This window comes from Eptatretus burgeri, chromosome 17 (assembly GCF_056783735.1).
Source record: "Eptatretus burgeri isolate ZD-2024b chromosome 17, Ebu_testis_v1, whole genome shotgun sequence".
Classification (NCBI taxonomy): Eukaryota; Metazoa; Chordata; class Myxini; order Myxiniformes; family Myxinidae; genus Eptatretus; species Eptatretus burgeri.
The window spans coordinates 5571786-5596596 of record NC_140977.1 but is presented as its reverse complement, the minus strand read 5'-3'; the positions used below and the strand labels follow the sequence as shown (position 1 = coordinate 5596596).

Below are 24811 nucleotides of genomic sequence, written 5' to 3'. Positions count from 1 at the left end.
GCGCTGGATCTTCTTCAACTAGGTGCTAAAAAGGCCGATGCAAGTGTATGTTCTGTTCATGCTCACCACACACCACTCAAGCTAAGCGAAGTCATGCTTGATTACGCAAATGTGTTTGTAGGTTTGTTCGCCCATACCACATCCGATTAAAAGATGGAGTTTCTCCAGTTATAGATGCTCTCCAGAGAGTACACCACAGTTTACATGTGTGCCTCAAAGAGAAACTCTCTCACATGGTGGGTCGGGGAGTAATATCTCGGGTTGATGATCCTACTGATTGGGTACAGAATTGGGTTATCGTCGGGAAAAGAAGACAAGTCTTTGAGGTTGTGCCTCGACCCCCGAAAGCTAAATACTGCCGTAAAACGTGAGCTTCACCAGATGACAACCACTGATGATGTAATCAGCCAACTGGGAGGTAAAACTTTCTTCTCAATCTTTGACCAGGAAGATTCATTCTGGCAATTGGTGCTTGATCCGGGTAGTGCTTTAAAGTGTACTTTCAACACCCCATTCGGGCGTTACTGTTTTAACCGAATGCCATTTGGCCTTTGTTCCGCAAGTGAGGTGCTGCAGAATAGGAATGAGTGTACGTTTGGAGATATTGAAGGTGTACACTTTATCGCTGATGATATCATCGCTGGCATTGATGAAGCTCAGCACGATGAGAGTGTGAGGAAACTCCTTGACCGGGCCAGAGCCAGTGGAGTGAAATTTAACCAACAGAAGATCCAATGGAAGGTATCAGAAGTCAGGTTTATGGGACATGTTGTCTCTGCTGATGGCTTAAAGGCAGGCCGGGAAAAGGTCCAAGCAATCACGGATATCCCAACGCCCACAAGCAAGGCTGAGTTACTGCATGCACTGGGTGTGATCAACTACTTATCGCGTTTCATTACTGACATGTCGGTAATCACAACCCCGCTTCGGCATTTGCTCAAGAAAGATTCACATTGGCAATGGCAGCCATAGCAGGCAGCGGCATTCAGTAAGCCAAAATAATCCATGTCGCCTATGCTGGTGCTCAAATTATTTGACCTGTCAAGACCATCTGTTGTGCAAGCTGACGCATCATCAACCGGTTTGAGAACCTGTCTGCTGCAGGATGGCCGGCCGGTCACATATGCTTCACGATCACTGTCCGCTGCGGAAGAGAACTATGCCCAAATTGAGAAAGACATGTGAGGGGTGATATTCGCCTTGGAGAAGTTTCACCACGACGTCTATGTTTACAAGACTGAGGTGCAGACCCACCATTAACTTCGTGACAATTGTCAAGAAACCACTGCACAGAGCTTCACCAAGGCTTCAGTTGATGCCACTTCAACTTATGCAATATGACGTGTTTGTAAAATACGTTCCTGGGAAGCTTCTGATTCTACATTCCAGATACTTTTTCAAGGGCACCAAGTGGCTCAGTCCCAATGTATGACACCATTTTCGAGGACATACAGTTGAGGGTGCATCAGCTAATGTCCATCTGAAAGTCAGCCAGAGCAAGCTGGACCTGTTGTGTCGTGCCATTGCGGATGACAACGATTTACAATTACTGGCCGGCTACATTCTAAATGGCTGGCCAATGCACCAGACCAACCTTCCCGTCTCCATCAGACCTTTATGGCATCTCAGGGATGAGCTGTACATGGCAAATGGAATGGTTTGCATTGGCGAGCGTTTGGTAATTCCTGCCACACACCGGTCTGACATTCTGTGGCAAATACACAAAGGCCATTTTGGGCAAGAGAAATGGAAAGCCAGGGCACACCAAGTGGTCTTTTGGCCAAGTATCAACTTAGATATACAACGTCTGGTTGCCAAGTGCTCAACGTGTGTCAAGTTCAGACCAGCTAACATTAAAGAGCCACTTTTACCACATGCATTTCCTCCTGATTGTGGATTATTTCTCCAAGTATCCTGAGGTCATAAGCATTTGTATGCTTGGTGTTGGCTTAATGGTTAGGGTGGTGGGCTTGGGATCCTGAGTTCAAATCCCACTGGGCTATTGAATTAATACCAGGTGGGGTTGACTCTGTCGGTCATCCTTCCGAGGTCGGTAAAATGAGTGCCAGCTTGCTGGTATACTATGTTGGAGTGGTGACCTGTCCAGGATTGTGCCCAATAGCCAAGGTGACTGCTTCGCCAGCACCAACGCTCTGCACAGAGTATGGTCCCAATGGATGGATGGATAAGCATTTGTGGATTCACTGCAAAGCACGTCGTTGAAGCTCTGAAGTCCGTGTTCGCCAGACATGGCATACCTAAAGAATTATTTACAGACAACATGCCATTTGCCAGTCCTGAGCTCAGGAAATTTGCCCAGGAATGGGGGTTCAAGGTTATGACCTCCAGCCCTACATATCCTCAATTGAATGGACAATCTGAGTGTGTCGTACAGACTATCAAGCAGGGCTCAGACAAGCCGCCGAGGGTGGCCACAATACCCATTTGATGTTACTATCCTACCGGAACACACCACTGGCAGGTCTTCCATACTCTCCAGCACAGCTGCTGATGAGCAAGAGGCTCAGAGATCAACTACCATGTAGTGACCAGGCTTTGGAACCACAACTTACAGTTGATGTTCGGCGTTTGTTGGTGCAGCAACAGTAACGTGTGAAACATTTATATGACCGGGGTGCTAAAGAGCTAATGCCATTATTACCGGGGGACAGCGAAACAAGACCTGGGAACCAGTGGTCATTACAGCTAAACACCATCCTACATTATCACCGCTCCAGAGGGGAATGTGTACCGGCGAAACCGTAGGCATCTCCGCAGCATGGATAAGGCTCCTTCGCCCGATGCTACTCCGCAGGAGTAATTTCAACAAGAGGAGACCGTTTTGCTACCGGAGTCTTTCCCACCAGAAACACAGCAGCACACTTCAACGCAATGGACTTCACCACACTCCCGCCGCTCTTCTCGCATCACGGGACATCCAGAGCGTTTCAAGGATGACGTGGTGATTGATTTCCATAGCGAAGTTGGATGCTGATTATTTTCTTCCAAAACGAAGTTTTTGCAAGATCTGTTACTTGGTAAGTTTTTTTTGTTTGTTTGTCTGTAATCATTGGATTTTTCACCTTTATATCACTCTGTAGAGCACAATTCTCATTGGAAACTCTTGTGGGTACACATATTGTAGTATTATTAGAATACCCTTCAGCACACATAAAGGTCAAGGTCAAAGGTCAAGGTCACTTTGCGGTAAATCATGGAGATCGACGAAACCCTTATTTTTTGAGTAATTTTAATCGAATCATCTCCAAACTTTATGGGAATGTAATATATGGTCTGGCGCTCAGCTGATTAGTTTTTGGTGGCGATTGGCCTTGACCTTCATGGTTAGCTCCTGAGGTCAAACATATTTGACCCCAAGGTCAAATTTTAAAGTTTTAAGAACCATATCGTGTATTATCTCAAATTGAACACCTCGATGAGTGCTTTCTAGATATGTCAAGCTTGAGACATTATGACGTCATTTGGTGATGTTAAGAGGCAAACACATATTTTTCATGGTTACTCTAGAACGATTCTCATCGGAATCTCTCGTAGGCAGATATTCCTCATGGAGTCGCTCCTGGTGGATAGCAGCTCTCTTCACCTCAGTGTGACCTTAAAGAAGTCACACGTGGTCACCTTTTGGCAAGATACAGGTCACCCTGAGGGTGACATTGGTTTATTTTGTTTTTTGTTTGTTGTAGTTTTCATGCTTCTGGGCTTGTATCCATTTAAATGGTAGTTCATCCGTGCGTTGGTGGGGAAGAATGATGTGGGTGTTGCTACTTGATCTTGTAGATCTGGCATTAGCGGAACTCGATGCCATTTCCCTTCCTGAATTATTTAATTATTAAAGCTGTTCCTTTGATCATATGTGCTGCTCAAATCATTGCACTGCTCTGTCTGTGTGTTGCAGGCCGGGTGCATGCGTCCGGTTTTCCCCGGACGTGTCCGGTCATTTCCGGTCCTCAAATCTCCGTCCAGCTGGGTTTTCCGAAATATCTAAAAATGGCCGTGATTTTGCCATTTGTTTGCTTTTTGAATTTCAAAAGGGATACATTTTAATATTTTCGAGACTGTTTTCCCTTATTTAAACGATTAAAACATTTTTGTACATTTCCTTACGGCGATAGAATACGGTTATGTCATGTTTGGACCAGGACAGTTTGTTACACGTGCGTACTACTCCGTCATGGCGTCCTGGACGTGTTCGAACATGGCATTCCGCGTCCATCCCACCAGTGAGACGAGAGTCTGGTGAGGGTGACGTGCTCAGTCCGGGATTCCGTGTCGTCTCCGAGTCCGGACCGTTCACCACTTGTTTGATTCCAAAACGAAAGTGTAAATGCATTTCAGAACTGAAATCCAAATCCCCATGTTTTCGAAGAGGTTTAGAAGAATGAGAAGCTCAGAGCTTGGTATGTCGAGCTGGTACCGTGCGTGGTACGTACGTCTGTGCACGTGGCAAGTGAAGGTGTTATTGATTTACCAGCTCATATGGAATGGGACGAGCACAGTACTTCCAATAATCATTCACTAACTGGACTGGAAGAACGGTGGTTTGCAGTCAATTAATGGAGGTCCAGAACACACTGAATGAGACTGCGGAAGGGAAACTTGAAAGTGTGTCCCTCCTACTCGGAGTGTCCCTCTCTTACCGAGTGTTCCCCTTTTACCGAGTGTTCCTCTTTTACCGAGTGTCCCCCTTTCTCGGAGTGTCCCCCTTTCTCGGAGTGTCCCCCTTTCTCGGAGTGTCCCCCTTTCTCGGAGTGTCTCCCCCTTCTCGGAGTGTCTCCCCCTTTCTCAGAGTGTCCCCCCTTTCTCGGAGTGTCCCCCCTTCTCAGAGTGTCCCCCCTTCTCGGAATGTCCCCCCCTTCTCGGAGTGTCCCCCCTTCTCGGAGTGTCCCCCCTTCACGGAGTGTCCCCCCTTCTCGGAGTGTCCCCCTTCTCGGAGTGTCCCCCTTCTCGGAGTGTCCCCCCTTCTCGGAGTGTCCCCCCTTCTCGGAGTGTCCCCCTTCTCGGAGTGTCCCCCCTTCTCGGAGTGTCCCCCCTACTCGGAGTGTCCCCCTTACTCGGAGTGTCCCCCTTTCTCTTTTCCTGAGTGTTCCTCCTAATCGGAGTGGTTCCTCTTTTACCGAGTGTTCCTCCTACTCGGAGTGTTCCTCTTTTACCGAGTGTCCCCCTCTCTTGGAGTGTCCCCCCTTTCTCGGAGTGTGCCCCCTTTCTCGGAGTGTGCCCCCTTTCTCGGAGTGTGCCCCCTTTCTCGGAGTGTGCCCCCTTTCTCGGAGTGTGCCCCCTTTCTCGGAGTGTGCCCCCTTTCTCGGAGTGTCCCCCCTTTCTCGGAGTGTCCCCCCCGGAGTGTCCCCCCTTTCTCGGAGTGTCCCCCCTTTCTCGGAGTGTCCCCCTCTTTCTCGGAGTGTTCCTCCTACTCGGAGTGGTTCCTCTTTTACCGAGTATTCCTCCTACTTGGAGTGTTCCTCTTTTACCGAGTTTTCCCTTTTCTCTGAGTGTCCCCCTTTCTCCAAGTGTTCCTCCTACTCGGAGTGGTTCCTCTTTTACCGAGTGTTCCTCCAACTCTGAGTGGTTCCTCTTTTACCGAGTGTTCCTCCGACTCGGAGTGTCCCCCCTTCTCGGAGTGTCCCCCCTTTCTGGGAGTGTCCCCCCTTTCTGGGAGTGTCCCCCCTTTCTGGGAGTGTCCCCCGTTTCTGGGAGTGCCCCCCTTTTTGGGAGTGTCCTCCCCTTCTCGGAGTGTCTCCCCCTTCTCGGAGTGTCCCCCCTTCTCGGAGTGTCCCCCCTTTTGAAAGTTTAAATTTGGTAAAACCCGATGTTAATGTTGTGCTCCTTCTCCTTGTGTCTTTTCCAATTCACCAGTCCATTCCTGAGAGAGGAGGAGGGGAGGGAAGGGTGGGACGGCATTTCCCTCCATATATCCCATAATGACCAGGGCCCGGTTGCTCAAAACATCGTTAAACCTATCATTAGCCTAACGATCTATTAAACCTATCGTTCAAATAACGATAGGTTTAATGCTGTTGCTCAAAGCTCTCGTTAACTTTAACGATAGATTAAATCCCTCTTAACTTCAATGATGGGTCGTGGTCTCATTAAAACCTTAATGTATCATTAGTAACAATGGAAAAAGCAAAATCAAAAATGGCACGGTACCTGATGGATGCAGCTTTTGGTGGCCATCATCAAAATCAACGTGTTTTTCGCCGTGACTTATTCAAACAACAGCCATTTGATATCTACACAGATGAGGAACTTCGACCACGATATCGCTTTGGACGCAGATCGATATAATATCTTGAGCAGCGACTTGGTGAGGACCTTCTACGACTGACAGCTAGGAATCAAACTCTGTCAGTCAGGATGCAGATCTTGGTGGCTCTGATTCTACGCCACAGGAGCCTTTTTTCAAGTCATTGGAGACACATTTGGACTGGAGAAATCCACAGTTTCACGGATTGTCCACAGAGTCGGTGAACTCTTGGAGCGAAAGAAAGAGGACTTTGTTTGTTTCCCCCTAACCAACGCAGAACTGAATAACATCAAGACGGTATTCTACCGTCTACCAAAATTTCCAAACGTCATTGGATGCATTGATGGGATTCACATTCGCCTGCAAAGACCCCACGAGGAGGAGCATGCATTCGTCTGTCGAAAGGGCTACCATAGTCTAAATGTGCAAGTCGTCAGCGACCACGCTGGTAAGTTTCACCTTTCATCGAATAAATATGGCATCCAGCCTGAGTATACCCCTTGCCCAGCAGCCCAGACAAAAACTTCTGTTTACTTGAAATAGATGTTCCCTAACCCACATGACCCCACATGTCAGATATGGGGATCATCGAGTTTTCAGGTATTGATGACGACATGGGGCAAACCATTTGTGCGTTTGGTTCGGCATATGACCGGAAATTCGCAAAAGGCAGACCACGTGGCAGTTTTGACTGGAAAGAAGAAATACAAAGGCTTAGGAATTAGATTCGTAATACCATTAAATTCGCAACATTTATTCCAACAATTGAAACGACTACACGAGTGGGAACACACTCGAGGTCTCCCCCTGCTGCATGAGGCCAATGGCCAAACGTAGTGCCTCCTGGGCCAACTTGTACGTTTCGGTCTTTACCCGCTCCGTCTCGGTCGTTGCTTGCAGCATTTCTACGTATGCTGCGCGAGCCTCGTCATTGGTTGGGATGTGCTTCCGCGACTTCTTTCTCGCGGGCTCTTCCGTATCTAAAAGGAAAAACGAAAGATAATGTACCGAAAGCAAAGGGAAGAGTGGTCAGAGCTCGCCTCCAAGGACTCAATAATTACAATCCTGAATAATAATCAACTGAACAATCATCGACTTAGTTGTTGCAAATGCTGCACAATCGTTTGATTCATTGGACGATTATCATGCTTACTTCACGCAGGAGCGACTTATCCAATCCTCCGGGGGTCCAATGGGTAGTCATAGACCTACTGGCCGCGCCTGTCGGGTGGGGTACGTATGCTAAAGGAGAAATGTAGTTCATGGGGCAAACTAAACCAACTGACGCAGCTTTTGTAATTTTTAGTTAATATCATAGGTAACCCTTTGTGTGAGGGCTCAGCCCCCAAGACCCCCTCGCGTCCGAGGCCCATATGTCATCCGTTATTTCGTTAATTTCTTGTTGATCGAACCACTTGTTTTTGGTTGACCAACTTTTATCAGAAATAAGATTTGGGACTTGGAAAATCTAACCAGGCGCAGGAACGGTGGTGGCGGCGCTCCTTACTGGCTGCTCGTGGCGACTTGACTGAGGGTCGTCTGTGTTGAAAAATTCAACATTGTAAACATTTTTGAATATATATATATATATATATATATATATATATATATATATATATATATATATATATATATATATATATATATATATATATATATGAGTGATCAGTAATCTAGCATCATAGCAATCCAATTAAAGCCTTAAGTATTTGCAACCCTACCTACCAAAAGTGCCTGGGATTTGGGACGTGCTGAGGGTGGTGACTGGAAATTGTTGTGGAGAATGGACTCTAATTTAAAAAACAGTTGCTCACAAGTCATGTATAGCTACCTATATCGTCACGACAATCACGAAAAGATCGACTGGGACTGGTGATGCGTCTTGCTTTCTCCAGCTATGGATTGCAAGCCGCACGGCCAACTATTTATCATTAACTTTTGCCTGGGAGTCTGCGTGGCTGTGATACGCCTGCGGGCATTGGAATCAGGGACTGATCGTGTTTCTACTCCGTTCGTTGTTTTTTGTGTTTGCATGGTGGTGAGAATTTACATAGATGCCTCAGAGACAGTGTCTGGATGGCTTCGTCATCTTCCGTACAGCTTGGTTCTACCAATTTGGATAACAAATCATCCATCCAGAGTGAATTTAAAGTTTCGGTTTCACTCTCTTTAGCTAAGGTCAGGTAAGTCGACAGCAAATTTACATACTTGACAGTCACCCAATGTAAATAAAACAGCCCAGCCACCAGTGACACGATAAGCGACAGACGCAAAAGCGAAATTAATGAAAGAGATGAGGAAAGTGGGACGAATGACTAATAAAAACTTTAAGGAAGGTAGGAGGAAGGACGTAGCATCGGCCTTAGCTTAAGCAAGAAGGGAGACTTACCTTCTTCTTGATGCATTATTTGGGCTGAAGAAGATGATGATGGTGTGATGGTGGGGGTGAACAAAGCAGACTCGCTGCCAGTGAGGCCTGCAAATGACAAGCTGTCACCGAAGATTCCCACAATCATCTCAGTAGTGGGGTCGAGAGAAGGTCCAGCAGGTCCTCCTCCGGTGGTCCGCTGATGCTTCATCCTGTCAGCATTTTGTCGTTTGGCCATTGATACCATGTTGGACCATTTCGTCTTCACCTCAAAAAGTTTTCTCTGGCTGACACCAAGGGCATTGATGTGGTTGGTGATATCCTCCCATACCTTCTTCTTCTTGGCGTTAGTTATTGAATTGGACAACTTACTCTGGAGTGTTGGCAAATTCTGCTTGTAGAGATTTGTGAGTAGCTCAATTTCCCTGACGCTGAAGTTGTTGCTCCTCTTTCTTTTGTCTTTCCTGCAGTCCGCCATCTTGGAATCTGACTCAGATGCGTTGCCATGGAGGCAGTATTTTAACTCGGGAATTATGGGATAGGATGTCTGAGGGTTCATTTGATAATCAATGGTTAAATATTTATCAATCGATTAGCTAACAACAGGTTTATTTGACCTTTGAGCAACACTGTTAAATCCTGTCATTTGCTAATCTAACGTTAAGGAATTTAATGATCGATTAAGCCTAATGGATCATTAAATTTAACGATGCTTTGAGCAAACGGTTGAATAACTTTTTTTTTCAACCACTTTCGTTCCAATTGCAGTCACGTGATGAACGTGGAGAATCTGCCGTCTTGAAGTCGTGAATACCATTGAAGAATTTACGCAGCACGTGGTTCGTTTTACCTCACGGTCGATACTTGTGTGCCACAGTGTTTAATTCTACGACGCACTCACTACCTTACAGTCCCCTCCGGTTCGCCATGAACCGAGATCTCTCCAGTGAAGATCGCAGAGCGAACCCCCCGGGATCACAGAGCGGAGGAAACGCGATCGTTCCAGGAGGTTCTCCCGCAGAACGCGGTTCCAGGGTTGGTTCACCTGAGGATAAGGAGTCTGGACCCAGTACGTGACGTTCTTTCTGCACCTTTCTCTTGCCGTTACTGTGCTGGTTCGTGCCGTGCACTATTTCAGGAACTCATTTAACTGGGAAATCTCACGATGGTCTGAGCTCGGGAACATGAGGTTAAAAGGTGCAGAACCTCGTATCGTGTAATACCGGAATTAAAGGGTACAGATATTACCGTGTAATACCGAGGATAAAGGATACAGATATTACCGGGGTCAAAGGGTACAGATATTACCGTGTAATACCGAGCTTAAAGGGTACAGTGATTACCGTGTAATACCGAGGTAAAAGGGCAAAGATATTACCGTGTAATACCGAGGTCAAAGGGCACAGTGATTACCGTGTAATACCGAGCTTAAAGGGTGCAGAGATTACCGTGTAATACCGAGGTAAAGGGGTACAGAGATTACCGTGTAATATCGAGGTAAACAGGCACAGATTACCGTGTAATACCAAGGTAAACAGGCACAGATTACCGTGTAATACTGAGGCAGAAGGGTACAGAGATTCCCGTGTAATACCGAGGTTAAAGGGCACAGTGATTACCGTGTAATACCGAGGTAAAAGGGTACAGAGATTACCGTGTAATACCGAGGTAAAAGGGTACAGAGATTATCGTGTAATACCGAGGTAAAATGGTACAGAGATTACCGTGTAATACCGAGGTCAAAGGGTACAGAGATTACCGTGTCATACTGAGGTTAAAGGGTACAGATATTACCGTGTAATACCGAGGCGAACGGGTACAGAGATTACCGTGTAATACCGAGGTAAAATGGTACAGAGATTACCGTGTAATACCGAGGTCAAATGGTACAGAGATTACCGTGTCATACTGAGGTTAAATGGTACAGATATTACCGTGTAATACCGAGGCGAACGGGTACAGAGATTACCGTGTAATACTGAGGTTAAAGGGTACAGAGATTACCGTGTAATACTGAGGTTAAAGGGTACAGAGATTACCGTGTAATTCCGAGGTTAAAGGGTATATTGATTACAATGTAATTATTATTCTTATTATTTTGGCTGCTCCCGTGAGGGGTCGCCACAGCGGATCATCCGTCTCCATTTCGCTCTATCCTCCACATCTTCCTTTGACACTCCAACCACCCGCATGTCCACCCTCACCGCATCCATAAACCTCCTCTTTGGCCTTCCTCTTCTCCTCCTACCTGGTGGCTCCATCCTCAGCATCCTTCTCCCGATATACCCCGCATCCCTCCTGTGCACATGTCAAAACCATCTCAATCTCGCCTCTCTCACTTTGTCTCCAAACTGTCCTACCTGCGCTGTCCCTCTAATATACTCATTTCTTATCCTGTCCATCCTCGTTACTCCCAACTAGAATCGCAGCATCTTTTACTCTGCCACCTCCAGCTCCGCTTCTTGTCTTTTTGTTAGTGCCACCGCCTCCAAACCATACAACATAGCTGGTCTCACTACCGTCTTATATACTTTCCCTTTCACTCTTGCAGATACCCTTCTGTCACAAATCACTCCTGAAACTCTTCTCCTCCCACTCCATCCTGCCTGCACTCTCTCTTCACTTCCCTACCACACTCTCCATTACTTTGGACAGTTGATCCCAAGTATTTAATCCCATCCACCTTCACCACCTCAACTCCTTGCAACCGCACCATTCCACCACCCTCCCTCTCATTTACGCACATGTATTCCATCTTACTCCGACTGACTTTCATGCCCCTTCTCTCCAGTGCGTACCTCCACCTCTCGAGGCTCACCTCAGCCTGCTCCCTACTCTCACTGCAGATCACGATGTCATCCGCGAACATCTTAGTCCATGGAGACATCTTAGCCGCACACCTCACCGCTGTCACACTGTCCTCATACATATCCTGCACCACCCTCACATACTTCTCTACCACTCCCTACTTCCTCTTACAACACCACAACTCCTCTCTTGGCACCCTATCATAAGCTTTCTCTAAATCCACAAACACACAATGTAACTCCTTCTGGCCTTCCCTATACTTCTCCATCAACATTGTCAAAGCAAACATCGCATCAGTGGTGCTCTTTCCTGGCATAAACCCATATTGCTGCTCACAAATCATCACCTCTCCTCTCAACCTAGCTTCCACTACTCTTTCCTATAACTTCATGGTGTGGCTTAACAACTTTATCCCTCTGTAGTTACCACAGCTCTGCACATCACCCTTATTCTTAAAAATCGGAACCAGTACACTTAATCTCCACTCCTCCGGTATCCTTTCACTTTCCAAGATTTTATTAAACAATCTGGTTAAAAACTCCACTGCCATCTCTCCGAAACATTTCCATTCCTCCACTGGTATATCATCTGGGCCAACTGCTTTTCCACTCTTCATCTTCTTCATAGCTGTCCTCACTTGATCCTTACTAATCCACCGCACTTCCTGATTCACTATCTCCACCTCTTCCAATGTTCTCTCTCTCTCTCATTTTCTTCATTCATCAGCTCCTCAAAGTACTCCATCCATCTTCTCAACACACTCTCCTCGCTTGTCAGCACATTCCCATCTGCATCCTTTATCACCCAAACCTGCAGCACATCCTTCCCAGCTCGGTCCCTCTGGACAATCGGTACAAATCCTTTTCCCCTTCCTTTGTATCCAACTTCTCAGACAGCTCGCCATATGCCTTTTCCTTGGTCTTCGCCACCTCTCTCTTTGCCTTGCGCTGCAACTCCTTGTACTCCAGTCTACTTTCTTCATCTCTCTGGATATCCCAATTCTTTTTCACCAACCTATTCTTCCTTGTACTTTCCTGTACTTCCTCGTTCGACCACCAAGTTTCCTTGTCTTCCTTCCTCTGTCCAGATGTCACACCAAGTACCTTCCGAGCTATCTCCCTCACCACTTCTGCAGTAGTTGCCCAGTCATTCCCACCTCTTTACCACCATCAAACACCTGTCTCACCTCCTCCCTGAATTTCATGCAACAGTCTTCCTCCTTCAGCTTCCACCATCTGGTCCTTGGTTCAGCCCTGGTCCTCTTCCTCAACCTCACCACCAAAATCATCCTACAAACCACTATCCGATGCTGTCTAGTTACACTCTCCCCTGCTACCACCTTATAGTCGCTAATCTCTTTCAGGTTGCATCTCCTGCTTCAGACGTAGTCCACCTGTGTGCACCTTCCTCCACTCTTGTACGTCACCCTGTGCTCCTCCTTCTTAAAATACATATTTACCACCGCCATTTCCATTCTTTTTGCAAAATCCACCACCATCTGCCCTTCCACATTCCTCTCGTTGACACCGTACCTACCCATCACTTCCTCATCATCTCTATTCCCTTCCCCAACATGCCCATTGAAATCCGTTCCAATCACCACTCTTTCTTCCTTGGATACACTCTCCATCATTTCATCTAACTCACTCCAGAAATCTTCTTTCTCCTCCATCTCACACCCCACTTGCGGGGCATATGCACTGATGACATTCATCATCACCCCTTCAATTTCCAACTTCACACTCATCACTCGGTCAGACACTCTCCTCACCTCCAATACACTCTTAACATAATCCTCTTTCAGGATTACCGCCACACCATTTCTCTTCTCATCCACATCATGGTAGAACAGTTTGAAACCACCTCCGATGCTCCGAGCCTTACACCCCATCCACTTGGTCTCTTGAACACACAGTATGTCCACCTTTCTCCTCTCCATCATATCAGCCAACTCTCACGCTTTGCCAGTCATAGTACCAACATTCAAAGTTCCAACTCTCACCTCCACACTTCTACCCTTCCTCCTCTCACACTGCCTCTGGACACGCGTCCCCCTCTCCTTCTCCTCCTTTCTCTTGCAGTTACCGTGCTGGTTCGTGCCATGCACTATTTCAGGAACTCATTTGAATGTGAAATCTCATGATGGTCTGAGCTCGGGAACATGAGGTTAAAAGGTGCAGAACCTAGTATCGTGTAATGCTGAGGTTAAAGTGTAAAGAGATTGCCGTGTCATACCGAGGTAAAAGGGCGCAGAGATTACCGTGTAATAACGAGGTTAAAGGGTACGCACGCACACGCACGTACGAGCACGCGAAGGAATGGCCTGTGAGGTTGTTTCTGGCTCGCGGTTTGAATTTATTTTTATTTTTTTTTGCATGTACGGGCACGTACTCGTTTCTTTAAAATGTCAATCTTTCAAAGTTTGATTTATGTATGGATTGTTTTTGTTTCAGATTTTATTGCGGAAGTGAAGGTGAAGTCTGAATTTGTGGATGATTTGTTCCTTCAAGATGAAGGTTTGAACCACAAACATTGTTGATGTCAGGTTTTGTCATTGTGATGTCAGGTTGATCCAGAGTAAACTTTGCCACAGTATATTCGGTACTTACTTATTTTTCCCCAGGTATAAATGTCCAAGTTTGATATTATTGTGAATAAAAATATCAGCCATGTTATTGGTTCTCGAGTCAGTAAGTGACCACTATATTCGTTATGGGTGTATGTCTGTCTGTCTGTCCCGAGCATAACTCCGTGGGTTTTGATCCGGTCCTGATAAAATTAGGGTGGGAGGTTTGTATTGTTGCGAATTCGCGCCCGCCGGCGTGCGATCGGCCACGTGACTCGAATTGCGGCACGTCGCCCACCGGACGGACAATTCTGTCGTGACCCTCTCGGACTACCGCCGGGAGCTAGTCACGGGTGGGCCTTTCGGCCTCACCACGATCGTACCAATCGGCCACCCGCGTGGGATAGGGTTGTTCGCCAAACTCGACCTACCTAATTACCCACGCGGATGGTAAACCGGGCGATCGCACCTCGCCGCAGGTCGACTCCGGACACGGGTCGCTTAAGCGGTCCGTTCCGTACTATCGGGATAACCGAGCGGTGTTATCGTCGGCCTCGACAGTTCCGATTACTTATCGGGCGTATTAAGCCCACTACGAACCCTTTACGTGAAGCAAGATGGAGTAGAGATTCAACAAAGGGAAGGAGGCAGCGAAACGGGGAACAAGTTCACACGAGCACTTTATTCACACGACACACGGAGAGCAGACATATACAGCCAAACAGAATCAGAATGCACATAAAACAAATGCAAGAAGTAAAACAAAGCAACGACGACGCAGAGCTACAACCGACTAAGACCGACACACGGCAACACTTATACAGTTTTACTTCACAAGACACGGCGCCACAAGTTCCATACAAAAAAAAACCCCAAAAAGAAATGGTGACTTCCCTTTTGGGCCGTCGAGTCCCTCTCCTACGTCCGTCGACGTGGTCCCGCCTGGAACCGATTCCGTGGCCTGGCGTGGTAGGCGAGTCCTCTCCTGCGTGCCTCGCGCCTGCACGTGTTGGCCACTCGACGCCACGGACCGAGTGTTCGGCGCTATCCCAGCGCGGATGGGGGGGTGGGGGAAACGTGGATGCCCGAAGTCGGGAGAGGGGAATGGCGGACGCTCCTTCCCGCCAGCGGGGTCTTGCAACTGCCCCACAAAAGACCAGGCCAGCAGCCACCAGGACGAGCGAGCCGGAAGACGAGAGCGAGAGCAACCACGAAGCAAGAATATCCACCGAGCAAGAGCATCCACAAAACTGCTTCGCCCGTCTCCGACTTTTATATCCCGGAGCTCCGCCCTGTTGCTCCGCCCCGTTCTTTGCTCCACCTCCCTTCGAGGCACTTCGAGAAAGGTCTCGAAGAGGGGCGTTCCTCCTCCCTGGCCACGTCACACCGTGCATCCACCAATCGTGCGCCAGCTGCCCTCCCCTCGCTTCTCCTCCCTTGCACCAAACGCGCAGAGGAATAGCGCGAAAAGCCACCGAGCGTCCTCATTGGTTTTTATTTGAAATAAAAGATAGAAAAAGAAAAACGACTGACTCAAAGCGTCGCAGCCCGAATTAATCGCATTTATTCCCTCTAAACAACGGGTTTTGGGGCTAACTACACATGTACTTAAGAGATACCTCACCTACGGGACCTGAATGGTGGTTTGCGAATTTCCACAGCCGTAACACTACCCCCTCCCCTTTTTACAGACTCGCCCCGAGTCATCAAATTCTCGTGTGCCATCATGTGTAGTTCTCTACTAGTATGTTTTACCTTCGGATCCCTGAGTGCGACATTCATGGTATTCGTGTCCCCAAAATAAATAACCTGAGGGCTGAGTAACAAACTAAACAAACCCACTCATACGGACGACGTAAATAAAATTGCCGGCGCGAGACAGACATGCCCGGGGCGCACTCATATGTACAGTACATCTTAACCTTATAAATTTTACACTAAACCATGGCCCAGGATCAATGGACTCTGCAGGAAGAAAAAGTCAAAAGAAAACCGGTGCACGGGCCGCCACTGCAGGCCCGTGTTGTAGGTGCCAACAGGACAGTTCTTGCAGCTTGAAAACTGTTGCTTGATGATCCTGGCGCACAGGGCAATGAACAAGGGGGGCAAAGCAAAATTGAACGGGGGCAAACTGATGATGTGGGCATGGCATGGCAAAGGTGAGCAGGCAAACACAGCCTGCAGCACAAGGCCGTTGCAGGCAAACAAAGCCGGCAGACGAACTGGCCGGCACAGGCCTTGCAGAAAACAGCTGCAGACGATCCGGCCGGTACAGGCCTCGCAGCAAAACACAGCAGGCAGATGAAGTGGGCCGGCACAGGCCTTGAAGCAGACAGCCGGCAGTGGAGCTGACCGGCACAGGCCTTGAAGTAACACAGCCGTCGGAAAATCCGACCGGCACAGGCCTTGCAGCAAAAAGCCAGCCGACGAAGTGGGCCGGCCTTTGCCTTTCAATGGAGGTTGGTGGAGGGAGTGCGGTGGTGCTAGCCACTCGGAAGGCGGGCTTGGACCTCCCCTACGGTCTCCCTCCCACCTATCGCCTTTGCCTGTCACTGTCTATACCCACTCCCTTAATTTGTCAAACCCAATTTAGCCCCCCTTTTTTTTGTTGTTGTTTTTATTTTTTACTTCCCAACTATAAATCGTCCCCTAACCCCCTTTACTGTCCCTGTTCAGCTAACCCATCTTGTCACCTACCCTACTCCCAACCCCTACGTTCCCTTCCCGGAGGGGAACAAGGGAGAGCTAGCGTCCTCTGTCGAGGCCCAACGAAGCCTCAGGATGGCCTCCCCAGACTTCAGCGATCTATAACACAAAGTGAGTCCAGCAGCCCACAACGAGAGCGAAGGGATGGATGGTGCGGAGGGGTACACTTCCTAATCTACCCTATTCATTAACCTTTAAACTACCCCGGGGCTTTCAACAAGCGCCTCTCGATTAAACTATCGGTTCTAACAACCAAGATTCCCGTCACCTGTGTTGGTGTCCTCACAAATTCGGGCCGTGCCCTTGCACGGTCTCATGGCTGGGATGCGTGGCTCCCTTGGCAGGCACTACCCTCTGCCGATTCCTCAACTATGGCACCCCCGGGCACTACACTGCCTCCGAGCCTACCAGCTCCCTAAACACCGGGGAGTGCCCTCCATGGCGACTCCCCTGAAACGCTCACGTGGCAGGCTGGCTTCCCGGGCCCCTTTCCGAGGGTCACCCGTGTCCACAACACTGCCCATGCGGCTAATGGCGCCCCGGGCCCCCGCACCATGCGGGCGCACCCGTGCCCACTACGCTATCCCGGCCCCCCATGGGCCCTTGGCCTACTACGGCTGACTAGCCTGGTGCCCGGGGTACCCACTCAGCGATACTCACCTTTCGCAGCCACGCTCCCAGCCCGTCAACAGGGCTCCTGCACCCCTCCAAATGGGTATCGAGCCTACATTCCCACCAACAACAAAACGACCTCCATTTTGTCAATTTGACTAACCCCCTAACTCACTCTACACTGACCCCGGGGTCCCTTGGGCGGGAGTCACTCCTCCCCCCAATCACTCATTGCACCATGCATTCCACATTCGCTCCATTCACAGACCCGCTGGCCTCACTCACTCAACATGTCCCCACACAACTCACCAACTCTTCAACACACACACCGCTGAACTCTGCCATCCTTCTGATCACCTCCCCTAACTAACTCGTGCTCCCACGTCGTCCCTTAAACTACAGCATGTTCCTTTTAACACTACGTAGCTAAACTACGTCCCCTCTACACACTCACAAGTCTGTCCATGTCCTCCAACCTCTAAAAATCATTTCCCAACCTAAATCTCAACTAATACCCTCTACCTAATCCATTCCACAGACTCCATGAGGACTTACCCCTGCCCCATGAAGTCGGTCTAGCTCAGCTAACCCTTCCCCCTAACTAGTGTCATCCTGTGCCCTGGCCAGGGGGTCTTCCACCCCTTGCCCAGGGAATCCTGTTCACCCGAAAGCCTGGCTTGCTTTTGTTTTTTTTTTTCAAATTACGCGCAGCACCAGCGCGGCAACTCACAGCTCACGCACTTTGCACCTGCCCGTGATGTCATGCAGCTGCACGTGTACCTCGTCCCTCCTTGGACGGTACCATCCGGTAGGGATCCAACCCCACGTGCAGCCTTGACGTCACCGTGCGCACCACAAAAAGCAAACCTCGCACTCCGAGGGGCTCCCCATGCGAACACATGTGCTCTGCCCGTTGGAGCTTAACACACACGCCCGCGTGGAGAACCTGTCCGGTCCAAATCCGAAATCCTGCCTAAACTTTGTCCGTCCGCGGGATCGGCAAATCCACCGCTGGCGTTTCTGGACTGGGCTTCACTCCCGTAAGCGAGCACGTGGGGGCCTCGTGCGTTGCACGGCACGGACCTCGCGCTCGCTGCTGGGCAAACCCAGCGCGGTGCTCAAAACCTCTACGGCCGCGACCCGGCTTTTGTCTCTCCGTCCCCATCGTCGTCGTCATTCCACCCATGCACACCTGCGTGTCACGACGCTCACACACCACTCCATCACATTCACATTCACACCGGGAGACGCGGTTGCATGCTCACACATGCCCACCGTCATCTCCCTCATACACAGCGACCTTACACACGCTGTCCCTCTCCCACTCGGCCGTTCACTCACGCATGCCATCCATCCCCTTGCACACGTGGCTCCTTCCACCTGCGGTGCCCCTTTCACACACGGCGTGCTGGGAAGCACGCACTCCGGCACACTTGCCACCACACCACTCACATGCGGGGTCGCTTCCACACACGGGGGCGCACTCACACCTTGCACCACACACACAGGGACAACCACACTGGGGATTTGTGCCACCCCAAGGGTTTCCGGGGCCTCTATAGCCCCCAAGCCCGGCGTGCACCTGTCCACAGCACTCCTCCCCTTGACCTCGCAAAGCACGACCGAACCCACCTGGTCGTGACTCGCCTCAAGGGGGCATACTCTCTCCCCTCGTTCCTGGAGGAGGCCATCCAGCTGCTCACACCGGGTCTCTACCCAGCCCGCCAGCTCACCCCCATTATCCTCCACTACGTGTGTGTGTGTGTGTGTGTGTGTGTGTGTGTGTGTGTGTGTGTGTGTGTGTGTGTGTGTGTGTGTGTGTGTGTGTGTGTGCGCTCGCTCGTCTTCAATCCCGTCCAATTCACCCTCTATCTCCCGTGTCTCTATTAACTCAGTCACCTCTTCACCCATTACCTCCCTTGTCTCCACTATTTTTATTTCCTTTGTCGTCACTTCGTGTCTCGTCTCACACGTTTCGGTCACCCCATTTAATCTTCCCCCTTGCGTCACCGCCACAGTCTCCGTCACCTCCACGCGCCTCGCCCAACACGTCCCCCGAATTAATTCGCCCTCACCCGCCTCCATTGCGGGCCTGGCAGCCGTTGCACTCCCCCTCAGCTCGTTCGTTCCAGCACGTGGCGTCGCCATTTTGAGCTCCACTGCACGAGTTTCGCTCCTCGCCATTGCCATTATGCCTGCCTGCAGGCCACGGTCTATTCGCTGCATCTCACCCCGCAGTGTTTGCGTATTCGCTTCCATGTCATCCATTTTATTATTTATTCCCGCTAGCATGGCGCATAGCTGGGCCATGTCGGGCGCACTCGGGGGGTTTTGGTGGAGAGGGGGAGGGGAGGTGTCATACACCGCGGCCGCCGCCGCACCCATTTCGGGCTCTGGGTTCAGTTGGGGGGGGAAATTGTTCCTGCATTCCAATGTCCTGCTTGGGGTTTCCATCCTGGACCATGGATTCAACACATTCTAAATCCATTTCTAATACCCCCGGCTCCCGCTCGCCTTGAGACTCCAATTTATTTCTCGTAACGGGCTAATTTAGCCTGCTCGTAATTTGGAGGGAATCGGGGGTCACTCCTCTCACCCCTGGACCGATTCCCATGAATTTAGCTGGAGACAGGAGAGTTTGTTTTCCCGCTCTCTGACACCAGTGTTGCTAATTCACGCTCGCCGGCGTGCGATCAGCCACGTGACTCGAATCGCGGCACGTCGCCCACCGGACGGACAATTCTGTCGTGACCCTCTCGGACTAACGCCGGGAGCTAGTCACGGGTGGGCCTTTCGGCCTCACCACGATCGTGCCAATCGGCCACCCGCGTGGGATAGGGTTGTTCACCAAACTCGACCTACTTAAGTACCCACGCGGATGGTAAACCGGGCGATCGCACCTCGCCGCAGGTCGACTCCAGACACGGGCCGCTTAAGCGGTCCGTTCCGTACGATCGGGATAACCCAGCGGTGTTATCGTCGGCCTCAACGGTTCCGATTACTTATCGGGCGTATTAAGCCCACTACGAACCCTTTGCGTGAAGCAAGATGGAGATTCAACAAAGGGAAGGATGCAGCGAAACGGGGAACAAGTTCACACAAGCACTTTATTCACACGACACACGGAGAGCACACATATGCAGCCAAACAGAATCAGAATGCACATAAAGCAAATGCAAGAAGTAAAACAATAAAGCAACGACGACGCAGAGCTACAACCGACTAAGACCGACACACGGCAACACTTATACAGTTTTACTTCACAAGACACGGCGCCACAAGTTCCATACAAAAAAAACCCCGAAAAGAAATGGTGATTTCCCTTTTGGGCCGTCGAGTCCCTCTCCTACGTCCGTCAACGTGGTCCCGCCTGGAACCGACTCCGTGCCCTGGCGTGGGAGGCGAGTCCTCTCCTGCGTGCCTCGCGTCTGCACGTGCTGGCCACTCGACGCCACGGACCGAGTGTTCGGCGCTATCCCAGCGCGGATGGGGAGGGGGGGGAGGAAACGTGGATGCCTGAAGTCGGGAGAGGTGAATGGCGGACGCTCCTTCCCGCCAGCGGGGTCTTGCAACTGCCCCACAAAAGACCAGGCCAGCGGCCACCAGGACGTGCGAGCCGGAAGACGAGAGCGAGAGCAATCACGAAGCAAGAATATCCACCGAGCAAGAGCATCCACAAAACTGCTTCGCCCGTCTCCGACTTTTATATCCCGGAGCTCCGCCCTGTTGCTCCGCCCCGTTCTTTGCTCCACCCCCCCTTCGAGGCGCTTCGAGAAAGGTCTCGAAGAGGGGCGTTCCTCCTCCCTGGCCGCGTCACACCGCGCATCCACCAATCGGGCGCCAGCTGCCCTCCCCTCGCTTCTCCTCCCTCGAACCAAGCGCGGAGAAGAATGGCGCGAAAAGCCACCGAGCGTCCTCGTTGGTTTTTATTTGAAATAAAAGATAGAAAAAGAAAAACGACTGACTCAAAGCGTCGCAGCCCGAATGAATCACATTTATTCCCTCTAAACAACGGGTTTGGGGCTAACTACACATGTACTTAAGAGATACCTCACCTACGGGACCTGGATGGTGGTTTGCGAATTTCCACAGCCGTAACAATATCATGATCTAGTTGTGTTTTCCTGAGAATGGGCGTGCTGCGCCCATTATGGGTGGAGCCACGCACAAAAAACATGTGTTTTTCGGGGGAAGCCGGTTTCAAGTTACATCTTCTCCGTGGGGGTTTGTCGAATCTGGCAGGGGTTTCGGTATTTGGTTAGCCCAATGGCACCTGCATAGCCCCACGGATCTCGATTTTTCATTTTCATTCCAAGGTCAAGGTCACAAGGTCACAAACTTAGAAAATGTCAAAAAAATCAATAAATTGGGCATCGAGCTCTTAGGGTTTTCAACTGTTTCGAATGAAAGTTGGTATGCAAGTAGTGCTCTTCGAGTACTACAACTTTCATCATTTACGTTTTTCCCGATTCCCACCAGTTTTCCCGTGGCGTCCCCTCGAAGGTCAAAAAATAAAAAATGCGAACCGTGTACATTGCTCGTGAACCATCGCTGTCTCCAGACTTGTTTATTCCTACATTCGTGTTTCTCTGATTCTTATTATAATGTACTGTACTCTGTTGCAGAGCATTGGTGCTGCCAAAGCAATTTCTTGGTTGGAGTGCTACTGGGTGGTTTACCATTACCTTCCGAACAGTAGTTTGGCAGGAAATTGGAATTTGTTCATGGTGCCGGCGATAGCTCGCCTACTCTCCATGAAGGACACTGTGGGATCTTTAACATCCACCAACTAAAACTGGGCATCCCATCTGCCAACATAACGTCCATCTGAGGAATGGCACACACGTTGATGAATCACCTTGCCTGTGAAACACTGGGATGATAAATGATGGCTGGGTCAGGATTGGTGAGACAGCTTAGAAGCGAGTGTGCATAACTCTCGGCCATCCCGTTTTTGTGTATCCTGCTCACAAATAGAGTGTGCGTACCTCATAACTTTGTATATTCTGCTCACAAATACAGACAGACAAACAAACGGGTGAAAACACAACCTCCATCTACCTTTGGTTGCGGAGGTAATTTGAGGGTTTTACCGTACCTTCAGAATTTATATACAACATCGTCCATGATGTCATGATTGGCTCTGTGGAGATGCAGTGTTGGCCCGTCTCTTCAATTCTGTTTGTCTATTTTAACAAAATCCCCAAAAAGAAACTGTTAATAACTAGAAGGGCACTCGGTGGAGCGCATATCTCCATCACATAATACCTGATCCACGAGAACATATCGAGCCCATTACATTTTTAAATATCATGCTATACAGTTGTGCTATATCGTTTTGGGCCCGATCTCTCAATGGTGAAGAATCACTTTAAAAATTAAATAATTCTTGTATCCAGATCGGATCTTCACCAAAATCGAATCAATTCGTCCTTGTCACACCGATCCTGCTCACGAAGTTTTATCCGGATCTGTCCACATCTTTTTGAGATTTCCTGTACACAAACGGAGTGACAGAAAGGGGTGAAAACATAACCTCTTTCACCTTTGGTGGCGCAGGTAAATATCATGCCATTGTTGTGGTTCTGCAAAATCGCATGCCTCTGAGGCAATGGCACACAACATACAGTGATCCCCAGGCAGTTATTTAATTTGTCTTCATGCAGTTAGACCTCCCCTCATGTCTAGTGGGTTAATGGGTCGAAGTGCGTTGTGTGGGTCTCATAGTTAGGTCTGTTAACTGTCTCCATATCATATTCTGATTTCTACTCCAACCCTTTCCTTTTAGCCATGGTACAAAACAAGCAAGCACATATGCCATTTAATATGTGATTGATAATAAGCACACCATGATGCTCCCGTGGCTTGCAACCACCACACTCCCTCCACTACACACGACACAACCCGCGCACGGGTATCGCGCGCCATTATTTCATTCAAATCTGTACGCCAATTTCCAACCGGCATCTTACACTTCACACCTCACCACTTCGACCACAAACGCCTCCCGCACACAGGAAAAATATTCCTGCACCCCCTCGTACCCCTGTGTCGCTATAATTCGCCACGATATAGAGGAGTATTGCACGACTTGGGATGTCCTTGGCACCGCGCAATGCTGGGCTGAGCAACAAACGTGAATAGCTCGACCGCATCTCACCGCAGATGGCCCGGGTGAGCAGAATTGATACGACCCTCATCCAGTCGCCAGACCACGGCAAGACAGGGAGGAGGGATCGCAAGAAGGGCGATCCGGGAGTTTGGTAAGGGGCCCGGGTGTGCATTTTGGCTCATTAGGGGGGCCTGTGGGTGGCAGGGAAAGTCCGTTGCTATTCGACATTCAGACTGCACTCGGAGCATGTTCAGGGCCGGGGTGCTGGCTCAGGGAGCATATGCCCTATGTTGAGTCAGGAGCTTCGACCCATGCCGAAGCGGATGGGCAACTGAGACAGTTTCCGACCCCAGAGCCTGGCAGGGCGTGGCTATGGCCACTGTGGCCCAATGGAGAAGCAGGATTTGGGTTACAGCGCGTCGCTTTCGGGTCATTACCCGACCCTTCGCCCGGGGCTTATGAAAGGCAAGCGCGGAACCGTTCGCTTTCTTCTCTTCACTGGCTGCTCTTTGTTGCCCGCTTTTCTTCGCCTCTTTTTCGCTGGCTCTTCACTCGCTGTCCCACTCTTGGTGTGTAATTGCCAGGATGTGCTTCTTCTTGAGAGCCTGATCCGGGGCGACTCCTGAGACTCCTTGCCGTGCTGTTAATGTTCTGACACCCCCGTGCAGCCAGATGGACCGGTGCGGAGCGCACGCTGCCATGAGCCCCGGCAAAGTGATTAAGCAGGAGATAACGCGCCACATCTCGCAGTGTGAACGCTCGGGCAGAGCGTCCTATGGAGATACATGCTACACAAAAAGACCTATACACTGCTAGGTTAAGGATCTTTCGCCTCACGCATCACATCTCCTCTCTCTCTATCCACCTCTCTATCCCGTCTTCCTTGGACGCACAAAGAGCATCATTTCTGACTCGCAATCCCATTTTCCTTTGTCACAACATTGCACCCCCCCACATTGCACTACACCACACCTTCCACTCCCACACCAAAGACCCACTAGTATTCCTCCCACCGACCTCTCCCGAAGCGTTCTGTGTTGCGTTGTTCTGCCGACCACGCCAGGTATTGGGAGTCCGTTTATCCTCATCTGCTCTCTTTCTCTCTGGGCTATATCTAATCCTGTGCGCGTGCGTGCGTGTGCGTGCGCGCGTGTGTGCGTGTGCTTCCTGTCCTAGTTTGAGTTAAGATTGTAGAAGTTATAATGGGATAAGTCTGCTCTGTGTCTTCTTTTAAGATTGCTTACCTATTGCTGCACCCCACAAATTCCTTGATATCCCTTGCTGTACATATAAATAAACCCAATTCAATGTTCCACATACTTTTCCTCACCATTATAAGTAAATGCATTGTATAGAAATGTTCCCAGCTCGTTTTCG

The 24811-nt window shown here is 49.6% G+C and overlaps 2 protein-coding genes across 2 annotated transcripts in view; one reads left to right on the top strand and one right to left on the bottom strand.

The window, feature by feature from the left end:
- The window catches only part of LOC147009163 (uncharacterized), a 110032-nt gene that overhangs the window by 67985 nt on the left and 17236 nt on the right, over positions 1-24811 (top strand). Inside the window, exons 9-12 of the mRNA XM_085862991.1 lie at positions 448-909; positions 1105-1181; positions 9464-9699; positions 13892-13954. Of these exons, the coding sequence (XP_085719117.1) occupies positions 448-909; positions 1105-1181; positions 9464-9699; positions 13892-13954 (838 nt within the window). The remainder of the gene's footprint in view (positions 1-447; positions 910-1104; positions 1182-9463; positions 9700-13891; positions 13955-24811) is intronic.
- On the bottom strand, positions 6970-9262 carry LOC147009164 (uncharacterized). The gene is made up of 2 exons (XM_085862866.1): positions 8652-9262; positions 6970-7242 (listed from the first exon to the last, which is right to left on the bottom strand). The coding sequence occupies exons 1-2, from the start codon at positions 9187-9189 to the stop codon at positions 7037-7039; spliced, it is 744 nt and encodes a 247-aa protein (XP_085718992.1). The 5' UTR covers positions 9190-9262; the 3' UTR covers positions 6970-7036.

Bases quoted from the DNA above. Each gene is read 5' to 3' on its own strand.
- LOC147009164 (XM_085862866.1), bottom strand. From the start codon at position 9,189: ATGAACCCTCAGACATCCTATCCCATAATTCCCGAGTTAAAATACTGC. The intron at 7,243-8,651 runs GTAAGTCTCCCT...TTTTCCTTTTAG, and splicing joins AATAATGCATCAAGAAGAAG to ATACGGAAGAGCCCGCGAGA.